The sequence below is a fragment of the Drosophila rhopaloa genome, unplaced genomic scaffold (genome assembly GCF_018152115.1).
Source record: "Drosophila rhopaloa isolate 14029-0021.01 unplaced genomic scaffold, ASM1815211v1 contig_2, whole genome shotgun sequence".
NCBI classification, from domain to species: domain Eukaryota; kingdom Metazoa; phylum Arthropoda; class Insecta; order Diptera; family Drosophilidae; genus Drosophila; species Drosophila rhopaloa.
In genome coordinates this window covers 20,359,931-20,383,076 of record NW_025335083.1, presented here as the reverse complement: position 1 = coordinate 20,383,076, position 23,146 = coordinate 20,359,931, and the positions used below count along the sequence as shown (strand labels likewise).

General features: G+C 38.5%; 1 protein-coding gene across 6 annotated transcripts in view; it reads left to right on the top strand.

Annotated features, from left to right (window-relative positions):
• Positions 1–23,146, top strand: part of LOC108049170 (tyrosine-protein phosphatase Lar) — a 123,671-nt gene that overhangs the window by 75,081 nt on the left and 25,444 nt on the right. For all 6 annotated transcript variants that reach the window (XM_044459533.1, XM_044459534.1, XM_044459537.1 and 3 more), the window contains exon 6: positions 14,959–15,138. In XM_044459533.1, the coding sequence (XP_044315468.1) occupies positions 14,959–15,138 (180 nt within the window). The remainder of the gene's footprint in view (positions 1–14,958; positions 15,139–23,146) is intronic.

Below are 23,146 nucleotides of genomic sequence, written 5' to 3'. Positions count from 1 at the left end.
ATTTCTGGCCTAAAATCCGGCAATCCCCCACTCCACTCCACTCCTCAGCTCAAACATCTAAAAAGATAAATCTCTGTGAATAAGTTTTGAGCGGTACTGCCCAATGGGCAAAGATTCAAGAACGTCATCGCCACTCTGTCGCCGCAATCAGCATAATTATAAACTTCTTTGCTGAGTTATACGCATTTGCTTTATGAGCAAATAATAAGTCCAACTTAAAATGGGAGGACAACTAAAAAACTTGTACTACTGCTCCCCAGCGAAAGCAATTATGGATGCACTTGTTGTTTGATGATAATGATAATGGCGATGATGACGGCAACTCGAGCAACTCAAGCTCATCTCCATTTGCAGCTGGCTTCTGCGTCTGTCATTCGGACACGCCCACATGCACGAGTGCTTCTGTTTCTGCCTTTCCAGATATCTATATATATATAAGTCCTTTTGCGTTAATTATGAACTAATTAATTAGAGAGCTCCTCTCTGTTTGACTATTTATCCTTATTGGCGAGCGTTTTTTAATTAAATGTTGGACATTCTCTTCACTGTTCTCGCAATAACTCAGTATAAATTATTCTTCAATGAAATGTTCTTGTTTATTGGTTAATGCGCAAAACAAACGAACACTAAGAAAATAGTTTAAAACCGAAAGTGATTATCTATAATCCATCAAATGTTTGAAAAGGATTATTTAAAAAAGAGTAAATATATGTTTTTATCTATGAACGTTTGCTTATTCCTAATTAAACTGTTTTAATGGATGGTTGGATAATCAAAAGGCAGGACTAATTACACATTTTATCAATCTATAAAGACTTATAACCTTAAAAAATGGTCCACGGCAAATCACATAAATTATTTAATAAGGATTTACTATGCGCATGCATGAATAAATAGCCATTGCTTTAACATATTTTTTTGTGGAACCACTATAAGCTTAAATGTTGTATGTTAATGCATTTAATAAACACATAATTAAATTTCCAATAAACCCATTTAAGCATAAATTTAAGCTGCACTAACTAGAGTTCCTTGGTTTTTTTATAGAAAATTCAAATAGAGTTTTTACCTATCCTTGGCACATATTTAATCAATGCATAAAAATATGTGTTTTATTTGCTTCATAAATTATTTAATGTGGTTTTGCAATGCCACTTGCATAATTTTCATAACCAATTAAACATTAAACAAATGTGTATTTAGATTGCCGCTTTAAGTGTTAGAGAGTAAATATAAGCTGAATATTTGTCCTTTATAGACCAGTTACCCAATGACAGTATCAAGATCTATTATTTGTAATTAATTTGCCTTTACGGCGCTTCCACTCATCATTGAGAACAGGTAAATTGATTAAATGAACTGCACACTTGCGTACACCCAAACGGATTCGCTGGAAAGCAAACATATATAATTAATAAACAAACCGAACCGCACATATCTGGCATATGTTGTTGGCTGGCTGGCTGGCAAACAGGAAGCAAAACCCATTTCCCCAAACTCTTGGGGTCCGAGTATCGCGGTGTGTGTCCACAGTTATTTCCCCTGACATATGCATCCGAAAACGGGCACAAAATTAATAAAGCTAAAAGCATGCTACCAATAATGTTTATAAATTTAATTATGTAAATGTCTGGCTATAAAAAACAAATCAAAAAACAAAAAAAAACGAAGGGATTCAGCAACGAACACCGCAGCGAACAAGAAAAATGTTAATAGATGTCAAACACAAATTGAATCGCAAACGCAGTAAAAACATATAAACTTATGCAGGGTGAAAAATTGGGAATATATATATATTAAATGAAGCGCTAGGTTAACTTGCCAAAAGGGGGAAAACAACGACGTGAATACGTTAAGAATGGGAAGACCTATTGCTGGGAACTGAAAATATTTGACTCGCATATGAAATTAATTAAATTTCATTTTTTACGCTGTCAGTTGAACATAAAATGTCCTTTGGTTTATGGTCGCTACCTTCGCAATAGTGCCAGGATTCAGTTCAGACCCCCATTTCTGCATCACTTTTGTTGATTCTCCTGCACGGCGCAGGTTTTTATGGTCCTGTATTCACTTTTTGTTTCGGCTGTTTGTTTTTTTAAATACGTATGCTCGTTTGCATTTTTGCATTTCCGTTTGGTTATTAGTTTTTGTACGGCATTTCCGGCATTTTTATGCGCCATATGCGACGCTCTCTGGGTTTCTGTGTGTATATGGACGACGTGGCGGGGATTTTGGTGTACATTATTCCTGTTATTGTTATGGCATTACTGTCTTCATTAAAGAGCGAGCAGTTAATTAAAGCAAATGGTAAACGGAATTAAAGTTGCCATGGAAGTAATTTCACCGTTTCTATGACTGATTTTATAATGCAACAGAACCCTGAAAGTCGCCTGCAAAATCCCTCGACTGGGCATTATCACGGGATAAAAGTGCAAACATTTTACTGCATTCCCGGACTTTTGTGCGTTGTAATAATTTTTTATGCACCATGTCAGCGTAGCACTATGCACAGCTTGCAGCAGGGCAACTGTTGTCATATGTCAAAGTGCAAAAGGTAGTTGCCATTATTTTTACCTCAGACGCCATTCCAATTCCCCCCACTCCACAATCCACACTGCACCGACTACATTGTGCTTTTTATGGGCATATTTGCAATAAATAATATATAGTATACACGCCGGATGCCCAACCAGAGTGCCATCCAAATGGGAAGGCAGAGGCACTCAATTATATGTGTGCGGTGTCCAACGTTTATTGCGAAATGTAATTATGCAACTTAATGCAAGTTCATTTCAATGTTTAACATTCCATTTACATATGAAAGATTTAAGGGCCGTCCCGTGTAGCCCAAAATAAAAAATGCCAATGAATTGAAATGGCAAATGCAGCAACACACAACACACACCACTCACACACACTTTTGAGTTGAGGGCGAAAGAAAGGAGCGGAATGCGGAAAGCGGACAACTACTGTAACAAAGAGCCAATTAAAGGGCTAACAATGTGGGGGCCGGCAGAGAAGAAAAGTTTTTTAATTATAAGTTTAAATTCAAAAACATTTAAGCTCCCGGTGGCTGTTTGCCTGTGTACGTGTGGCTGTGCGAATGCGAATAAAAGACTGTTTGTTGCCCCATAAAAGTATGCTATAAAATGCTGAACGCACTCACACGCGGATATGCAATTGTAGTTGTGGCCTGTATATGTATATGTATATGTATATATGTAGCTGTAGTTGGAGTTGTAGTTGCGCTTAATGGCCGGCATTGTTAATTGCGTAGCATAAATCTGTGCAGCAGTCGTCGCACATCTTGTTTCCCCCATATACTTTATATATATTTTATAACCCATGGCTCACAATACTACTGCCAATTGACCGACCACCTTTGACAACGATAAAACGGAAACCTTTTTCCGCTTCTCCTTTTTTTTTATACCATATATTGTGTGTTGTGTTATTTCAACAACAAACTCGCATAAAGCAGACAGATGGGAGAACCAGTAGCCTGTTACATGTAATTAATTTCAAATTATTTATACATGAACGCCCAGACAGTGAAAATAGCAGCAATAGTCCCATCAGAATCCTGCTAACAAAACGAATGAAAAGAATGCAAAAGAAATATATATATTTTTTTTTATTTGTAGCCATAGCCTGCGGTGTTTGTGTGTCTCAATTAAATAGCTTGTTTTAAACGGCAATAAAAAGTAAATAAAATAATAATATGAATAGGGGAAAAATTGAAAAAGAAAACTGTTTAACTGAGGAAATATTGCAGCAATCTGGGCAAGTTTAATTAACAGTCATACCAAAAGACTTTATTTAAAAGTATGTAAGGAGAAAGACTTTAATATAAATTTTAGTTAAAAATAAATAATAATAAATAATAAAAAAAATGTGTATAAGCATTATAAAAATTCAAATTTTATTTATTTTTATTTATTAAATATTTCTATTTAATTATAACTATTCTTAAACTTGGTATTTTTTATTTAAATTTTTACTATGTGTGAGCTGCACAAAAATAAAACAATACAAACTTCAGCTTGCCAAAGTTTGCTTCATTTCTTGTTGTAAAATATTTTTTTGTTTTTTGTATGTATGTATACTTTTTTGCTGATCTAATTTGAAGCCAGTAATATGCTTCCCCTTTTTAGCCAGCGAGGGCATTAGGCCAACCATAACTGGCTCGGTCAGTGAAGCCGCGATTCATTTCGGCCCTGTGCTGTGTTCGGTATTTATTTGTTAACTGGTTTAATGACGCCTCCCGTTGCTCATAAAATGCTTGCCACGCACTTTAAGCCGCAATTGTTATTCTGTGTGTTTCTGCACACGGACACCACGGACATGTACGATGTATCTGTTTGGGTGTGCGTAAATCATAGCCTTTTGGCTTCAGCCGTTAAACTGGGCAGTATTAACTGCTGGCCGGATGCGTGAATGGCCGGCTGGCCCCTGGCCCCCCTTTCCTCACCCTCTCCCTTCCCCTCACATTTGGCAACATTTGGCAGCAGCTGCGTTTCAATAAGCACATAATTGAATTCTGATCATAAATTTGCATTATGGCCAGAGCTTCGCTGGGTTTCTGGCGGCTTTCGGCTTTGGTTTTGGTTTTCCGCTTGATTTTTATATTTACCACCTGCATGCGAAGGCGCTCTGTGCAGGAGTAAAACCAGGATCGGTTAGGCGGGGCGCAGGTGGTTTTTGTCATAATTTTACCCAAAACGCACATTTGCCAATTGGCCCGGGGTTTTTGGGGGGAGTCTCCAGCAGATAGTCGTAAAAACAGGCATGTAAATATTTCAGTTATCGACACTAAATGAGACGAAAATATAACATGGGTACGAGGATTCATTTTTTGGTGCTAACTTCGGGAGAAAACAGTTTCAACGAATCCCCGAGAATTTATGCATTGATTATTAAAACCATAAAATTATTAAAAATTTCAATGCAAGTAATAATTTGCCTTTCTTATACAATTAACTCCAATTAATGATATAGTCGTCCGATCCCGCTTGTTCCGACTTAAATACTACCTGCAATAAAAAGACAACTTTTGGGAAAGTTTCAAGCAGATAGCTTTAAAACTGAAGGACTAGTTTGCGTAGAAACGGACGGACGGACAGACGGACATGGCTGGCCCATAACTGGACTTCCGAAGTCCATAACTTTACCAAATTTTATCCGATTCCAAAGTGGCATACCTCTAAAGACTTGTGGATTGATTCTCTAAAAAACTGCATTTAAAATTTTCATTTTAACGTTGATCAAATTTTGGACCCATTTTCATGTCATTTATTTCCAAGTTTCCCAATTTTGTTAATAAGTGGCCCACAACTGGGATTCCGAAGTCCATAACTTTATCAAATTTTATCCGATTCCAAAGTGGCATACCTCTAAAGACTTGTGGATTGATTCTCTAAAAAACTGCATTTAAAATTTTCATTTTAACGTTGATCAAATTTTGGACCCATTTTCATGTCATTTATTTCCAAGTTTCCCAATTTTGTTAATAAGTGGCCCACAACTGGGATTCCGAAGTCCATAACTTTATCAAATTTTATCCGATTCCAAAGTGGCATACCTCTGAAGACTTGTGGATTGATTCTCTAAAAAACTGCATTCAAAATTTTCATTTTACCGTTGATCAAATTTTTGACCCATTTTCATGTCATTTATTTCCAAGTTTCCGATGTGTTGTTAAAAGGTGGCCCATAACTGGACTTCCGAAGTCCATAACTTTATCAAATTTAATCTGATTCCAAAGTGGCATACCTCTAAAGACTTGTGGATTGATTCTCAAAAAATCTGCATCAAAATTTTTCATTTTAGCGTTAGTCAAATTTTTGACCCATTTGCATGTCATTTATTTCCAAGTTTCCGATGTGTTGTTCAAAGGTGGCCCATAACTGGACTTCCGAAGTCCATAACTTTTACAAATTTTATCCAATTTCAAAGTGGCATACCTCTGAAGACTCGTAATTTGATTCACAAAAAATATGCATCAAAATTTTTCATTTTAGCGTTGGTGAAATTTTTGACCCATTTTCATGTCATTTATTTTCAAGTTTCCGATGTGTTGTTCAAAGGTGGCCCATAACTGGACTTCCGAAGTCCATAACTTTACCAAATTTTATCCGATTTCAAAGTGGCATACCTCTGAAGACTCGTAATTTGATTCTCAAAAAAACTGCATCAAAATTTTTAATATTAGCGTTGGTCAAATTTTTGACCCATTTTCATGCCATTTATTTCCAAGTTTCCGATGTGTTGTTAAAAGGTGGCCCATAACTGGACTTTCGAAGTCCATAACTTTACCAAATTTTATCCAATTTCAAAGTGGCATACCTCTGAAGACTCGTAATTTGATTCTCAAAAAATCTGCATTAAAATTTTTCATTTTAGCGTTGGTCAAATTTTTGACCCATTTTCATGCCATTTATTTCCAAGTTTCCGATGTGTTGTTAAAAGGTGGCCCATAACTGGACTTCCGAAGTCCATAACTTTACCAAATTTTATCCGATTTCAAAGTGGCATACCTCTGAAGATTCGTAATTTGATTCTCAAAATAACTGCATCAAAATTTTTAATTTTATCGTTGGTCCAATTTTTGACCCATTTTTCCTGGTAATGCTGATCAGGAATATATATACTTTATATGGTCGGAAATGTCTCCTTTACTGCGTTGCAAACTTTTGACTGAAATTATAATACCCTCTGCAAGGGTATACAAATGTTAAATAAAGATAATTGAAGATATTGCCTTCACGCAAATCAGCTGTTGGTTCATACATTTTAAATATATTTAAATAACAATGAAATCCTCTCAGAGTTGACTTTGCCGACACATATTATATCGAATGGCTGTCATAGTTGGCCTCGATACGTAGTCAATTAGGAATGATATGCAAAATATTTATTTAAATGCTGGCCACATCTGCTCTGTTCTCAATAAACACAATCTCGAGCAATCCACTTGAGGTTTGCAGGAAATTTTTGCTTAAGTTCTCTAATTGCTGATGGTGGATGGTGGGTGGAGAAGGAGGGGAGGGGGTCCAATCCATTGGGGAGCCTTGTCGAAGATTGAGCATTGATTGTTTTCAATACCGCACAACAAATGCGCCTGTCAAAAATTAATCACTTACACTTAGTACACAAGCACACGGCGTCTGTATATATAGTATATACGAAATGGACTTATAGACAATGCCTGCTACACGCATTTATAATTGAATTTGGCTTTTGTTTTTGCTCCTGTTGTTGTTTCCGTTGTTGTTGTTGTGATCCTGTCTGTGTCTGTGCATGTGTGTGTGTGTCTGTGACTGTGTCTGTGTGTCTGTCCAAGTTGGCATGTTGTCGGCAATCGATGGCTCGTCCTGGCAACTGGCAACTGGCAGGCGCCTGAAAGCACACAATTTATTTTCATTTCTCTAATAGACTTATTTAGACAGAAGGTGGTGGCGGGTAAAAGGAGAAGTTCCACGGGCGCGTGTGTGTGTATGTGAGAATCGTGATAAATTATTTGTAATTTATTAATTTATTTATTAATTTCACCGTCTCCTTTATGGCTATTTGTTTGTTCTGCCTGCTGGCGCCGTTGCTTTTGATGTTTACCAGTCTGAATGGCGCTTGATCTATGATGGCAAGTGGGTCAAAGGTACATAAATACACACCTCTGTTCTTAGGCATAAAATCGAAAGTAGTGCTCTCGAAATTTACTGAAATAAAAAACCATTCTGCATTTTCATTTCTTTTTTGTTTACGACAGCGTTTTAACCTGAGTGTATTGTCTTTTTCGACAGTAAACTAATTTGGCCGCTACCAGCATATTTTGAACTCATTAAAACTTTCTCCTCATCCAATTAAATAGCTTTAGCTGGCAAATCATTAACAATGACTATTAAAGAATGCCAGGAGGTGAGGTGTTTATGTGTCTCGCTGTCTAAATATAACAGCTTTCCTGATTCTCCCACTTTTTTATTGCATACCAGTTGGCGTTTAATGGTCAACACGCATGCAAGCCAAGGCGTCTTGTGTTCGTTTCGGTTGTCAACTTGTGTTGACAATACAAATGGATTTCCAATGATTTATTATCGCATTAAAACGCATTAGAAATTGACAAGGGGAGACAAGTGCAGAGGTCTGTTCTGCGGAGATGGGTTTGAGGAGAAAATCGGCTGGGTCCGCATACCTCCCAGGCATTTTCGCCGACATCCTTTCCTTCTCGTCGCATTCGTCCCATTTATTTCCTTTTTTCGTTTATTTTTCCTTGCAGTCTCACTGCGCATTCTGTGGAAATGCATAAAAATGAGCCATAAGTTTAAAAATTTATAAAATGCGCCAGCCAGCCCATAACTGCGAAGAAAGACCAGTGGCAGAAGCAGCAGCAGCAGCAGCAGTAATAGTAACTGGTCGCCAGGCGGGGCCGCATTATCAAACGTCTAGTACAGGAAAAATTAAATTAAATTGCGAAATGCAGAATGAAAGAGAGAGTCTGTGCCATTCGGGGCGAACGAGACGTCAGACGTATGTTAAAATAGACTTCGACAGTCATGGCCTGGACAGAGAAATTGAAACTCTGGCTCACTTCAATCCACTCCGCCCGGCAGCTCACTATCTCATTTCTTTGCACTGAAAAGAAATGTATTTCACACAAAAATTTTAAAAACAAAGATTGTCTCTTATCTTTTTCGAATTTAGATCACTCTTCTTAAAAATCTAAATTATTGCTTTTATTTATCAAAACACTGCCAGAAGTTGGATTATTGAACTTCTGGCAGGTTTTTTTTTTGATGAGCAAGTAACTAAAAACTGGCATTTTAAAATACATTTCTAAAATGTTTATGAAAGCTGTGTTATGATAGATCAAAATAAAGTTTCACTTAACCATATAACCATAATATTACTTAGCAAAAAATCCTTTTTATTTAAGTTTCATCTTCATTTTTGAGTCAGTGTAAGCCATCTTAGGAATTGAGTCGATTCGGCTATCTACAAGGGCCGAAAAACAGCAGGGACACAAGCACCTAGCTCCGAGTACAACATCGTAATGCAAACTTAATAAGATGTACGCTGTGCATGTCGTCTGTCAGTGGATACACATGCAGCCATCAGACGGAACTGACAGTTAGACAAACAGACAAGCCATCCCAGTCCGTCAGTTTGTCAGACGGAGAGGACATCGCATCCTTTTTCCATCTCCTCCTCATCTGAGCGGACAGTCTTGCCCCTTGCAGGAATCGACAAATGGCTTCGAGCGTTTTACGCTTTTCATATATGTACATTATTCCCATATATCCGTAATCAGTAAATATTTTAAGGTTCAACATAAAGTGCAGTTGGTAATATATCGCTGTAGGACACTAAAGGATCAGCTAACTATATTGTAATTATTTAACTATTATATTATATTATTATATACCAACTATTTTTGTAGCCAGATAAATTGTTTTTTAGTCAAAGAGGCAAAGGTGTTTTAATGTCACCATATCATATATTTGTGAAGTAGTTTATAGCTGCCAGAAAATGAATGGAAATGAATGTACTTAATCTTTTGTACTTGCAATAGACTATCAGATGTTGAACCTTACCTTTTTATTTTAAGTTAAACATTTGTATAAATCCGAATACTATTTCTGCATGTTACTATAAGAAATACCCACAATTATCTAAGGAATGAAATCATTAGAATTTAAAGTTATTCACAAGCTGTATCCAATCTACGGAGATGTACTGCAAGATGTTATTATAATTAAACGAGGTACCCCCTTCTATCCCACTCAAACCCATCTCCTTGTTGTACGACTGCTGTGTGCCATCATTTCGTCAACTGCTATTATCTATTAACTGCCATCATGGCTGCCGGCTCCAAGGACCCTTGGAAAGCCCAAGAGCTCATCCGCATCATCTTCTCGGGCGTGACTGCATCTGAGCCGCTTTATGAGTGGGCCTAGAAGCAACGGCAATTAGGGAAACGTCGGCCCCTTCATTACGCTGATCAATGGGGCTTCTGGATGTCACTTATAGACAGTCCGAGTCGCACACACAGCCGCATGGCATATGCGAATCCGGAAACAGGAAGTGTTGACTGGCCACAAATTTGTCGACATCTTGGGCATGAAACTTCCTCGTGTTGCTCTGGGTTCCACTTTTTTTTTTGTTCCTTTTTTTTTATTCTTTACTGAAGCCGCCGGCACTTGCGGCTTTATTGTTGGCATTGTCTAACATCTTTAGCCAGTTGTCTTTTTTTTTTGCCAACCAGCCAACCAGCCTGCCACTAAAAAACGGTTATTTACTCTGCCAGAGGCTCTTCAGCTTTGGCTCGTCTTGTCGCACACTTTTCACTTCCTCTGGGTTTTTGGATGTCTAGCGCCCGTAGACCCCATTCTATCCCCCATCGGTGGTTGTGTGTGAGTGTGTCGTCTACTTAACACAATAAACACTCAATTTTCGAGCATGTTTTGTTTGGGATTTTGCCTTAACTATAGCTGGAAACTTTGCTTAGAAGCCCGTAACTGTTTGCTCAGTCGGTGAGGAACTTTCTGGTTGGCCCCAGCTTTTATCTCCAGCTCCAGCGTTCGCCGGCCTATAAATATATATATATATATATCTCAAGATTGTCAATTGTGGACCGTGTGGCTGCCACGGCTTCTTCCTCGGTTTTGATTTGTTTTCAATTGCTTGGCTACTCAGAAGAAGAAAAGTTTGTCGAGTATAATCCGAAATAAGTTGACACCAAGTTTGATTTGCTCTGGATTGCTTGATTTAGCTTTTGTCTTTTCTTGTTCATTGGATTTTTCATCAGGGAGAGTCTTAAAAAATAATTGTGTTTCCCTAAAGAGAGAAATACATTTTGGGGATTATTTAAATTAAAAATAACTGTGAACTTGTTTTGAAAGTTCATTTCAAATTACTTTTAAAACCGGATAATTTGTATTATGGTTCGCTTTCGATTTTGTATTGTTAGAGTTACTAGCATTTTAAGGGCAGCTATTTACATTTCCCAATTTGAAAAACCAGAACCAATTTAAGTTTTTACAATATCAAAAAATATTTGCTTTGAAAATTAAATACGAACAATATACTACAGGTCGTAGCACATCCAAGCCACTAAATAAAGCCTTTTAAAACTATTTACTTACTGTGCTCAACATTTTGTTAGTTCAAATTCTAACCTTGTGAATTTGAAGAATAATCAAAATATATAAACTTTATTTTGCTACAATTTAATCATATTTCCAACTCTTTTGCCATGCCAGTTCACACTTTGTGTCATTCAGGGTGGGGTCTAAATTTTCCGGATCTGCTGCTTCTGCTGACCAATGGAAAATGGTGTTTTAACTAGCCTCGGGCAAAGGGGCTACAAAAATCCTTGGACAGACGACGACGACGACCCACCGCTCGGCCACAACATTCCTTATCAATCTTAAAAATGCATGAATAATTAAAATATGCAAATTTATGCCTTGTGACCAGGCGTTCGTCGTTGTGTCGCTGTGCGAAATCGTCGGTGACTTTAAAGCCAAAAAGTGGAGTTTGCTTAAAGCACTTCGCTCCGAAAATGTTTGCCCATGCCCAACACCTGGTTTGAGTGACATTCATCCAACGTGTCTTGCTTCAGCCGGTAAACAACATATTTTCCATCTCTTTGACCATAGACAAAAGAGGTGGAAAAAAAACACGGCGTGAAAATGTGCCTTTTGAAATGGACTCGATAAGGCGAAAACCTGAATCACGTCGGATTCCATTCATCCTCGCGGGGGGTCAGTGGCACCTAAAAGCAGACGAGATGCAAATAAAGCTCTTTGTGCCGACTAATGATGTTTATCGTTTCCAAGACATACGCGTTACGTACTCCATATGAAAGGAAACCATGAGGTCCTTTCGTCCTTTTTATTAGCTAATTCATTAAAATCTGTCGCCGAGATTAACAAGGTGGCGGTGGTGTTGGTGGTGGTGCTGCCGTCTAGTCAGTCTTTATGTGTTGTTCAGCCCCCCAACTTCGGAATTATTCAACCATTTAGCCTTGTACATTTTCACACTCAGACGACAGCTTAATTGAAATGCATGAAAATGTCAAACGAATTCGATGGTGTGATGATGTTGCTGCTGCTGCTGCTTTTGGTTTTTTAATAAATCCCAACAAAACTGCCTGCCTGCCTTCATCAGTTTTTGGCCACGCACTGCCGCCTTGCACATACATATTGCTGCCCAACCATGCGTTCTATATTTTTGGGCCATGGGCATTCTCGTGCAACACATTTTTGCCTCTGCTCGGTTCGCTCTAATGCTGTAAATTAAGTGTTGGCCAGCTTTTCCATGGCATTTTACCCAAAAATTTCCGTTCGCACAACTGGCGAACAACGTACGGCAGCTTCAGTGTTAAGTGTGAACTGTTGTTGTGGATATTTCGTGTGGCACTTGTCGTCAGTTGCGAGAACAGGCTGTGCAATTTTTGTCACATAATGAAAGGTTTTCAAAGTGTTTTGCAGCGGGTGGAACGTCCCATGAAATTGCATTATAGCCTGTCGAAAGCAGGGCTATCTATGCTGAATTTGTGTTTGTACGAGTATAGTGTGCTAATCAAAAGGAAAGCCAGTTAGAGGTCTCTTTAACCTTAAATTCGTTTGTATATTTCTGTATACATTTAAATCATACGAGTTTATTTATGTAAACCTTTCCATTAATCCACATCAATTTACAGATTCCTATCTTAGTTCCATAAACAAATATTCTCTCAAAAATTGGTGAACTAAACTCTTGTACTTCTCTTATTTTGAAAACCATTAGAAAAAAGAATTCAAGCTTTTCCCAAATTGGTGCAACTCTGATTGGCTTTTCAGAGTTCTATCATATACAAACATTCAGTATTCTTCGCTCAACCATTGGCAAAACGGAACCATTTCCAAAGAGGATTTATCCCTTTAGTTTTTTTGTTCATTGGTATACGCTTAGTCGGAGTTTTGTCGCTGTATGCAGTCATGCATATTTGTTAGTCAAATAGAATGCAGTTTTCTACATTGTTTAATAGAAATGTTGAAGTTTTATTTGTTAATTTTGGCCCAGTTTCATTATTTTCCATTTGTGCCTTTATTTTTTTGTTTCGTCGCCGTGTGTGTTTGTTTCGTTATGCATTTGCGAAGAAGTGACACTGCAATAATAAATAAAGCAACGAAACAAACGGCGGGAAGGGATCGGAAGGGGTGATGTGAAAATGACTGAAAATGGCAACAGACAATATGGGATAAAGGGCTGAGAGGAAGGACATTGGGACGAAAGTGCGGAAGGACATTGGGACACGATGTGTGGATGATGATGATGATGATGACGGCAACGTCAAATGTCAACATCAATGCCGCTGTTGTTTATTCTTTTTGGTACTGTAGTTTTGCATTTTATGCCTTTGTGCAAAGCATATACATATTCACATTCAACCGCATTTTTTGCCTCTGTGTTAAAATTTTAATTTCACGCTGGAAACACACAAACACGCAAACGCAGAGGGCCCGAATCCTGCATCAGGATTCCACCAGAAGGAGCAAGAGCTCCGCACAACTAAGTGAGAAGCAAGACATTTTGGCAGAATATTCGGGGAATGCAGAGGAACCAAGGGATGCAGCAGTTAACAGGGACAGGCCAGAGCAAAAAACAACCGACTGCAACTAACTTCTGGGCGCCCGTTTATTGTGGACTTTGTCGCTGTTAAATGTTTCAGTAAATGCCAAAAAACTGGCTTAGAAAAGTCAAAGGGGCAGCAGCAACGGGCATATACTCTTGCCCAAAAACTATACTACCTATTTTGAGATGACAGAGAAATTATGAATCTAAATCATTTATATCTGTTATTCAAGTTTTTCTCAGTCCTTTTGAGGGTACTTATCCATAGACTAAATCTATTGATGCTCTATTTAATGGTTGTCAATACTGGGTATTTTATACAAGTTTAATGAGATGACTACATGTACTACATACATGACTACAATACATTTTTATATTTTAAAAAAGAATTTTGGTTGCCATTTTACTAATATACTTCTGAATTGAAATAAATATCGATGTTTGGGGGAGTATAAATTTTAAAAATAGACCGAAAACCTTTAGTCATTATAACTCTTTCGCATAGAGTAACAGATCCGTCGGCAACAGTCGGCAGATGGAATGCAATGGCAGCTGCTGCCGGCAACGATGGCAGTTGGAATCATCCGCATCCACTTCCACTGGCTCCTCATCTGCATCCACATCCTGATCCTCATCGTCATCCTCATCCTCATCCTCGGTGCCTCTCCTTGTGCTCCGTTTTTGCCAATTGCCATGGCCGCCGACGGATTTAATTGGAAAATGTAAATGAGCTTTGTTCATTTGAAAGATGCAGTTGGGAGGGCAGATGACAGTCGCAGCCGGGGCCACTTGACAGCCACCGCGAGAGTTTTCTTTAAGCTTGTCGCAAAAAAGGGACAAGGTTTCGCAATAGGGGAAGGGAAGAAAACGGAACAGAACTGAACTGAAATTCCCTTAAAGCTGGCTCGCGTTGCAACAAAGGAAATGTCACCCGGAGTAGGGGTAAATGCTGACCTCACACAAATACTTATATGCATATACTGCGTGTGTGCGTGTGCGTGTGTGTGCGGGTGTGGGAGTGCGGGAACGCCATTGTTTGACTTACAAAATGGCGTAGAAAGCGCCAACAAAAGCAACTGACGACGCAGCCAAGCTTTCACACACAAAAATATGTGTATAAAAAAAATAGCAGAAAACGGCAACTTCCGTACGTATAAAAGAGTCGTGTAAAACAATACTTTGCTCTGGTGTGTTTGTGTGTGCAACGCCATATTGTTTGTCCAAAACTCCTAGACCCCCGGCACCTCCTTAAACTGGCATATGAACATTTTTCGCCTGCTACTTGTATTTCGCAACATAATAATTTTTAACCCTTTGTTATTCGCGACTTTCTCTCCGTTGCAGGCGAAAAAACACCCTCAGGCTTTCCGATTATAACCCAGGGTCCAGGCACTCGCGTCATTGAAGTGGGTCACACGGTCCTCATGACATGCAAAGCCATCGGCAATCCCACGCCCAACATTTACTGGATTAAGAATCAGACAAAGGTTGATATGACCAATCCGCGCTACTCACTCAAGGACGGTAAGTACAATTTAGTGAGTAAGTTTTATTGAAATACTTTCATCTAAGTCTCCAAGTAACATATGAACGAATTACCAAATTAAAAAGGACTAAATATATATATACTTTTCCTTACTATTTAAGAGTCTTCAGCTACGTAAATTCAAACGTGATATTCGATGCCCAATGTCAACACTTAAACCAATTTTAACCAATTTAAACCAATTTGGTTCACTGTTCTATGTAACTCATTTTAAATACCTAATTAAAATAAGCTCAAACAAAAGGAAATATAAAACTGACTAGCTTTATATATATGTTATTGGCTGTTTAATTTCAAAAATCAAAAGACTAATAGGGTATTCAAAGCCTGTGATGCATTTAAACAATAATTTCTGTATACAAATATTAGATTTCTACTTTTGTAAGCTAGGTATAGAAGTAGACTTTGATTATCTTCCATCTGCTATGCATTATGTTACATTATGTCCGCTCGGCAACTTCAATGGACCAAAGACTTCATTTATTAAAACTGTAGTCGCAGACTGTGTCTGTTACCTTTTCGAGCGGGTTTCATCTTTATTATTTTTTCCATCTGCTTTTTTCCTTACGCTCATTTGAATTTCTTAGGAGTTTACTTACGCTTCGACGCACTTTGTGTCGCAAGTTTTTGGGCGCTTAGTTAACGTTTGACTTTTGTCAGGTAGCAGGGCTGCCATCTACCTACTCTTACCCGAGCAAAGTTCGTCCTTTGAATTGCAGGTGGGGGAGACGGACCTTTTTCAGCTTTCAGAAACTTTCCGAATGTCAACAAAATGTCGCCGGGTCCTTTAATCAGGCGTCGCAGCATTGGCAGCATTTGATAATTATATGTTCAATGTCAGGTCGCATCGTTATCGCCGATCTGTGTCACATCAAACGGGGGCAAAGTGGGCAAAACTAACACAAAAGCTGCCATCTGCAGAGGCCAGGGCCGCTGGTCATTAGAGGCTCAAATATTGACATTAATATTGACATAAATATGCATTAAAGAGTGCCTTTTAAAACGACATCAATAATGGTCACGTTGACAACCGAATCGAATGGAAAGCGGGGGGACTGGGGTTGGGGCCTTTAGAAAATCGCGGAGTGAGCCGGAGGGGCATTATTTCAATTGCCGGGACGCGATGATCGGACAAATGTTTTCCAGCAGGCCATCCACCTAGCTGGGCCTTAACAATTGGAACGTGTTGGGCATGGCAAGGAAACAACAACGACGTTAACAAAAACATTACGCGATGTCCTCGCAGGCTCTGGGTTCCAGAATCGGGCCTCTGGCGCCGCAATGCTAATGAAATGGTCGCTTACGCGTAATGACAGCCTGCCAAACAATTGAGTGTGCTCCCTGGAATGTCCTTCCCATGCAGCGACTGACTTTCAAATGCCCTGAGATTAACTAGGGTTCTTTTTTATGGTGTATGCTGTTCAAAGGACATGTTCAAAGAGATTATCTCGGCAGTAGATAAAAAAGGTCCGAAAACATAAACATATTCATTGATGGTATTCATTTTGTAAAGTGCATGTCCTGTTAGGAAAAAGTTTTTTGAATTATATTTGTAATTGGAAGCTTATAAATATGTTAAAAATACAAGTTTAAAAGATTATACTATGAAAAGTTAATTAAATTGGTAATTATTGCTTTAATGAATAATAAACAATGTTTAACCATTTAAAATACTGCCAAAAGAAAAGGCCTGTGAGAATTTATATTAAATGTTTAAGTCGCATATGTAATATTATGAGTTATAGAATTAAAAAACGAATAGTTAATAATTGGAACTAGTTTTTCAATGAATAAAATAAAAGTTATTCCCATCGTCAAAGTAGTTACGACTTCTCAAATGGCTTCTAATATACCATTCAAGCGAAATAGATTGGCTTAGCTTTCCACCGACTCCTCCATTTGCAATTGCAAACGCTGACCAAACTATCCATCGCCTTTTGTTGGCCTACAGCGATGCAAATTAAAAACTGTTACATGTATTTCCCCAAGGTGAAATTATTTTTACCGCTTCAACGATGAGACTCCATGCAAACATAGTCCGGGCTTATTTGTTGGATTCTGTTATTTTTTGCTCGCTTTTCACGGATGTGGAGGTCGACTAATTTAGCGCAACACGAACCAAAGTGGCCGCCGTGTTCGCTTGTGGACGCCGGAGTAGAAGTAGAAGTAGAAGGTTTTTGCGGGTTAAATTAGTTTTACGTGGGCCGAGTAACTTTTTCTTTTTCCCTCAAAAGGTGTGGAATGTTCAAGGGGGGAGGAGGGTCCGACCAGACTGGCACCATCTTTGCCGCGTTAAACGAAACGTAAAAGTATTTCCGCCAGCTAAATATCCTTTTGGGTGCCCTAAACGTCCATCCCCCCCACTCCCCTGTTGGCATCCCCCCGTCGGCTGCCTTAAAGCGCGCTTTAAATTTATGAAAATAAATATTTCGCCTGAGGTGAGGCTCGGACGGGTTTGCTTTGCTCTATTGTGGGAGATCCCAGGGTCCTGGGTTCTGGATCCTGGATCCTGGGTCTGCATTCCCAATGACGCCAAACCGAGTGGCGAGAATATATATTTCACATAATAAGTTATGCAAGTCATGTGCCGTTTTATTCAATTAGCACTTTATGGTCCTTTATTGTACTCCTTACCCCCAAGTCCTTTTTCCCAGAGCGCGTTGATTTTTCGGTTATACGGCCGCCGCCTGCTAATTAGAGCCTGCAGGGACACAAGGTGGGCGGTGGATAATGTGGGCGTGGTCCTCGGTGGCGGGGGTACGTGAGTTATCAAATGAAAAGTAACTCGGCAGTCGTACTTCATTTTGTTCGCGCCATAATTAAATTAGAACTTTATTATTTTAATAAAACCGTCTCGAGAGCCCGAAGGACCTTATGGCGACGTTCCCTCATTCCTTTGTCGTACACCCAATCGCCTTAGCTGGATATATTAATGTGATTATTATACACTCCTCTTTACTACCAGCCCTCGGGTTGGTCCGAATTTCGCAAAGAAATGTTAAGGAATGGCCAAAGAAAAGTCTTTAGATATAATAAAATATTAGAAACGCATTTAGAAAACGTCAAAAAAATCTTTAAAATTCTTTTACTATTTAACCAGGCATATATTTCTAAAACAGAACATACAAAATCAAAACAAAGCAGTTAAATATGAACGATATTTATAAAATACTCTTAATCTGGTCTTTTTTCAAGGCATAAAAAAATCTCCAAAATTACGCTTGTCTGGTAGATTTATTATAACGACATTTTCTTAAAGTAAGAATAATTCCTACCCAGAATTATTATTCTGAATTCCCTGGTTTATTAAGTTCCTTTGGACTTCAACATTTTCCTCTTCAGCGTATGGCAAAGGCAAATGACAGCGGTCGCACTTCAGTGCACAAATACATTTATAAATAATTTATTTAAAATTACCTCGTGGGTCATTTTCATACTCTTTGGCAGTTGGTAGTTAATTTAGTCCTTCGAGCCGAGAACGGGTATGCTTCCAATAGAATAAAGCGGGCAACGACCAGCGACAATATTATTGAGTATTATACCTTTATTTTTATTTCGCCAAATAGTCCCTCTGGGCTTTTGTTCAATAAAAAGCATAACGGAAGGAATAAAAAAAACCTTTGCCGTAGTGACCACGGTTTTTCCCTGTTTCCCTTACGCTTTCCTTTTTTTTTTTTGCTGAAAAGGTTCTGGCGCAGCGTCTGGGGAAATTACTTTCTCGGGGTTGGGAACACACTCATTGGCAAAAAGTAAAAGGAAAGGAGTAACAGAAAAATGTTGGGCTTTTTCAAATATCATAATTTGGCTTTTAAGCAAAAGAGGCTTATCAGAAATTGGTTTCGCCAGAGCCAATTGTCTTAATGGGCTGTGTGTGTGAGCAGATGAACTCAACTGAATGGAAGTGTCAACGAAGGGTCTGTCTGGGAGCAATTCAAAGGATAATGGTTTCCTTTGCTTGAGCAGGTGCACTAGAAATTGTATTTGACAGAATTGAATGCGTATTTTGGGTATGGATATTTGATTTCAATTGTCCTGCATTGGGTACTATTGGATATATAATATCCCTTTATGTCCTCAACAATACACAATAACATAACTTAAACTAGTCTTTACCAATTTTCAACTTTTACAAGAAAGGAAAGCTAACTTCGGACGGAGCCGAAGTTGATATACCCTTGCAGAATATTCTGTAAATTATATTCTTCAAAATTATTCATATATTCATATATTCTTAATACTCATAAAAAGTCCTAACTTCCTAACTTTAAAAACACCAAAGTTATGGCATTTCCAATCGTTCAGTTATATGGCAGCTATAGGATATAGTCGGCCGATCCTTATGAAATTTGGTAGGTCGGATTGATTGGCCAAAAATAAAACCCATAGAAAATCCCAACTTGATAACTTTACAAATACCAAAGTTATGGCATTTCCGATCAATCAATTATATGGCGGCTATAGGATATAGTCGTCCGATCCTTATGAAATTCGGTAGGTCGGATTAATTGGCCAAAAATAAAACTCATAGGAAATCCCAACTTCCTAACTTTAAAAACACCAAAGTTATGGCATTTCCGATCGTTCAGTTATATGGCAGCTATATGATATAGTGGCCCGATCCGGCTCGTTCCGACTTATATACTACCTGCAATAGAAAGACAACTTTTGGGAAAGTTTCAAGCAGATAGCTTTAAAACTGAGGGACTAGTTTGCGTAGAAACGGACGGACGGACAGACGGACAGACGGACATGGCTAGATCGACTCTCCTGGTGATGCTGATCAAGAATATATATACTTTATAGGGTCGGAAATGTCTCCTTCACTGCGTTGCAAACTTTTGACTGAAATTATAATACCCTCTGCAAGGGTATAAAAATGCGCACAATTAATACCCCTCTTAGCCCCGACACATTCCTTTAAGTGAATATCAAGAACCAGATCTTGTAAAATATAAGCAAACATGATAATAAAAGCCTAGTTAAAATTAAACACAACTTTCCTCAAGTGGATACTTAAGTTTTAACTAGCTGAATATTGAGTTGGATTGCTCGCAGGATTACCGGGGCGTAAAACAGCGAATAGAGGCCATATAACTCAGCAGGTTAACCTTAATTTCGAAAACTTAAAAGCAACTCCGGGCTGCTTGACTCGAATATAGCCGAGTGCTCAGCTTGCAACATCGTCTTATTTTTTATATGACATTTTTATGCCTTCTTTTGTTCGAAACTTACACGTGGCAGCTACACACCCCTCCCTCCCCCCCAAAAAAAAATAGGGCAGCAGCTGCTAGGATGATGGCCCCTCGACCTGCGACCTGGGCTCCAACTCTTTAATTGCTGGGCTCCATCATTACAATCGCCTTGCCACTTGACGTGACCAACCTGTGGCCCGGGAGGAAATGGCTGAGGGAAATGGAAAATGGGGTCTGCACGCAATTATTTACTTGAGCCGTAAAACTGTAGTTAAGGCAAGTCAACTTGAAAGCATTTCGGGAAAAGTTTAATGCTTAAATTATGAGCTTCTCCTTGTCATTTGCTCCTGCTCGAAAGAGTTGACAGTCACTTTTGTTGAAAATGAGACAGTAATTGCCAAAATGTGCATGACTAGAACGGCTTTCTCCCAGCGGGGGCATGTCCTTCACTCCTCGAGTGTAAGGATGCGGGTAGAGGAGGGGTCAGTTGAGTTTCTTTTCGGTTGACGATAAGTCGTCGTCACTTGCATTACCAAAATTGAAACTTTGCACACTTTTATGTGAATGAACTTGGGCGGTGGAGATGGGGAAGAAGAAAGCCAGCCAGCCGCCCCATAAATGTCACTTTGTAACGACGACAACGAGGACTACTTAAATTAAAGCATAATTAAATTAATAATCCCATTTGGGCGTGCAGCCAAGCGTTTGAAGCCGAAGCTGAAGCTGAAGCCAAAGTCGAAGGACCCAGGTCCTTGGTAGCCAAAGTGTTAGCGTGTGCGTTTCGTGGGGCTTTTGGCTTTGTGAGTGTAAATGTGCGAGCGGCGGAAGTTGCAGAATATGAAAATGACTGCGCTAGCGGAAGTGCAGCTGTGTGGCGTGCCACATGTGTGCCACGTCCAAACTAACCCGCAACCAATGTCTTGCCACATTTACAGCGGCCACATAAATAGGTGGAAGAATTGCTTGGGACTTTGGCTCTCTAGCGCCCTTTTTCCTTTGTCAACGTGTCTTTTAGTTTTCTTCCTGTTAAAACGGATCAAACTCTGGTGCTTGAAACTATTGTGGCTCTTAATAGCTTACGAAATCGCTTAAAACTTTTCTAATTTTAGATTTGAAAAGGTGTTCTAAATTGAAAGTATTTAAACTTTTTATTTTATTCTCGAAAAACTCTCAAGAAGAATCGTAATTTGAAAATTTTGATTATACCGCTCTCAAACTTTTACTTATATTCTTATTCTCTTAATTAAATATAGCCATATAATTTGATTAAATAGTTTAAAGGATAACTAAAGGTTTTCCAAATTCTAATTTTCAAACTTAATTGTATTGGACAAGCAATCATTTAAATTTAAACAATACACTGAAGATAGTCCTGCGAAGCTTTAATTCTGGACTTGTGTGCCAAACCCCTTCGGTTGAATAACATTTTCCATAAAATATTCACCTGTTCAACGGACAAACTCTTTTGCTAGCCAGCAGCCTGTCCATTTGTTTATATTTCTTTTTTATGGCCCTTGAAAGAATTTTTAATTTTCATAAGAGTAGCACACGCACGCAGGGAGAGACAAGGCCAAAAACACGGGGAATGGAATGACTTACATTCGGGACACAGACGGGAGCCCAGATGTATGCTAGCTTAATTTTTATTGCTACAGCCATCCTGCACGCAAAGTGTGCGGCTTACGTTAATGTTTTTGGCAGGAGCTTGCCAAGAGTTTTAATGAAACTTGCCTTCATAAATTTTAATCAACGTTCTCCACAGACGTTGTCTTTCTTTTTTTGTTTTTAATCATTTTTCATCATTTTTATTTTAAGTAATGCCAGCATTTGATAGAGGCAAAAAATATTCATTTGGATCGCTGAACTACACATGTCGGCTAGAACGAAAGTGGTCGATTATTTATAAAAGTTGCAACATTTAATGGTTGTTTGAATGGTTCAACGGTTCCTAAACAATAGCCCAGACGGTTGGAGACAGCGACGCCGGGGGAATCCCGGCTGTACAGGAAGTGCAACAAGCGTAATAAATGTTCAGCCATACAGGCCAAATAGTATGCAATAAATTTCGCAACAATCAACTTTGATGCATGTTGTAGGTGAGCGGCAGTAGTAGCGAAAATAAAAGCACAAAGCGCTCTTTTTACAAGCAAAACAAAACATAAAACACATCCAGCTTGCAATGGCGGTGCACTAAAAACCACACAGCAATCTGCACAGCATATATCACTTTTAGTCGGTTTATTTTTTATTTCTCCCCTCCTTCATCTTTTTTTTTTTTTGTATCAAACACAAAATGACAACTAAAATAAAACGGAAAGGTACATAAAATAGACACAATAAACATGGCTTTAGTGCGAACCAAGCGATTTTTGTAGCATTTAGCGCTGCTCGACATTTTTTGTTCGATATTGAAATGCCAGAAGCGTAGTTGGGGATCCTTTTTTGTGGGGGTTCTTATTCAAAACGTTAATATTTATAGAGATTTACTTATACAATTTAAGGTAAAATGAAGCTTAAGTTTCATGAAAACATAAATGAGGTCGTTTACTAAGGTTAAGTCATAGGTGATCAATATATTAAAAAATATTTAATAAAGTTGTCATACCAAGTCACTTGTTAATTTTTATACTTCCCCACATTTGAGGCCTCTGGTCACTATATTTTTTATTATTCTGCATCAACAGGAGTCATTAAAATGATTCACTCAACTGTAGCCGAGTTTACTCTTATATTTGTTTATTGACACGGCTTATTTATTTTTCTTTTCAAATGGTAATTGTATAACCCTTTACCA